The following is a 1,771-nucleotide window of genomic DNA, read 5'->3' on the forward strand; positions in this document are numbered from 1 at the left end:
CCCTTTGCGCCTCCTTTGCGTTATTTAAAACAATACAGGGCCTATAATCATAATGGTATAGTAGTGGGGCACCTATCTAGAATGGCCATTTCCCTCCTGGACAATGGCTAGCCGTCTTATACAGTTTTGACTGTATTTTCACCCAGGGTAGATCTAATATGATGAACTGTGTGTATAAAATACATACTGACACTAGAGAGTTTGGAGTTTGAGGTTGTTCCATATCTCGCCGTCATTACTAATAAAAATAAGGGTCCAGCCAAGGACCATAATAGTAGGCTTATCAGCGTGTTTGGAGGGTGTCTGCTAATTTGCCGACTCTTAGAATATACACATATTATATTCATTGTAAAGGTCCCTTCAAGGTTCAACGCTGTGAGGGCGTCTGGAAGGAATCTGGTCTAGGCCTAGGCCTATATCCTTTCTCTCCGATACGTACAAAGAACAGCATTATATACCTAATAGAATTCTGTGGCACAAAGACATAGGCCTAGGCCTTGGCCTTCAAACAACTTGTACTGTTGTTGTAGGCCTAGGCCTATGGGTCCCGTCAAGGCTCATCACGAGGTGCAGGCAAGAGGCCCATGAGGGCGTTGGATATCTTGGAAACAGTACGGAGCAATAGCCAAACACAAGTTATAAAACAAAACAAACATGGCGGCGCCCTTCAATTTGCAGGGACGGCTTCTCGCTGCCGGAAAGATTAGTAAATCGTTCGTAAATTTTCAGAATGTTGCCCCTAAATCTTTTCGTCAGTGTCGGACAAATGTCCGTCTTTATTCATCACGGACAGAGAATTCGCGGAAGTTCAACATAAAAATTAAGCCTGCACTACGTGTGACAGCCTTGGTCCTTGGTGGAAGCTATGCCCTCAGACAGGCGATAAGTGAATGGAACAGAATGAAAGTGTACGCAGGGGACCAGGCGAGACCACCCCATGCACCCTCTAGACAGGTAAACTATTGGGGGTTCACACATGCTTAGCTTGATCTGTTTTGCAGAGTGGCTGGTGTCAAATGGCCTGTGTGAAAATGAGATAGATCTAGATCTCTAACTCTAGATATCTAGAATCTAGATCTATATTCTAGATCTAGATCTAGATCTAGATCTAAATCTAGAGATCTATATCTAGATCTACATATATCTAGATCTAGATCTAGATCTAGGCTATATATCTAGATCTCTAATCTAGAGCCTATGTACGGCATACCGTCACCTTAGTGTTTTGTGATGACTATTTCCAGAAGTGAACTTTTGCATTACCGTCCATAACTTCGGCTCTTTCCAAAACATCGACCCAAAATTTCGTTTAGTTGAGAGGCCAGCCTTTCCTGTGCCTGTAGGTGTGGGGTGAAGTCTTTAGTCAGATAGTGTATATAAAGAAGACTCCTAACCTAGACTTGACGCATGCCATGACATGTACCCCATACCGTCACGTGTCGGGGTGTCTGTCATGGCATGTACCCCATACCATCACCCACTACACCCCATACCAGCACCCCCAAATTGAAGCACAACTAGGCGTTTGAAAAGAGGAAAGCAGCAAAGACGAACTCCTTTTGTACAGTGGGCCTAAGACAGAACTAATGTTTATTGACATACTAAAAAGAACAAGAAAGTGGCTATTCTCACCCGCCCGGAAGTTCTCGCAAGATCAACTCCTCCCCTCTTCTCTCTCTCTGTGTCTCTTTCTGAATACTGTCTATCGGTGTGGACGATCAAATTGACCAAAACAAAGTTAAAAATGATGTTAAAAAACAAAAGTAAATTA

General features: G+C 43.3%; 1 protein-coding gene across 1 annotated transcript in view; it reads left to right on the forward strand.

Annotated features, from left to right (window-relative positions):
- Positions 1–625: 625 nt before the first annotated feature.
- LOC101852364 (prostaglandin E synthase 2) overlaps positions 626–1,771 on the forward strand; it is a 16,842-nt gene continuing 15,696 nt past the window's right edge. Inside the window, exon 1 of the mRNA XM_005088797.3 lies at positions 626–954. Within this exon, the coding sequence (XP_005088854.1) occupies positions 655–954 (300 nt within the window). The 5' untranslated portion in view covers positions 626–654. The remainder of the gene's footprint in view (positions 955–1,771) is intronic.

This window comes from Aplysia californica, unplaced genomic scaffold, assembly GCF_000002075.1.
Source record: "Aplysia californica isolate F4 #8 unplaced genomic scaffold, AplCal3.0 scaffold00001, whole genome shotgun sequence".
NCBI classification, from domain to species: domain Eukaryota; kingdom Metazoa; phylum Mollusca; class Gastropoda; order Aplysiida; family Aplysiidae; genus Aplysia; species Aplysia californica.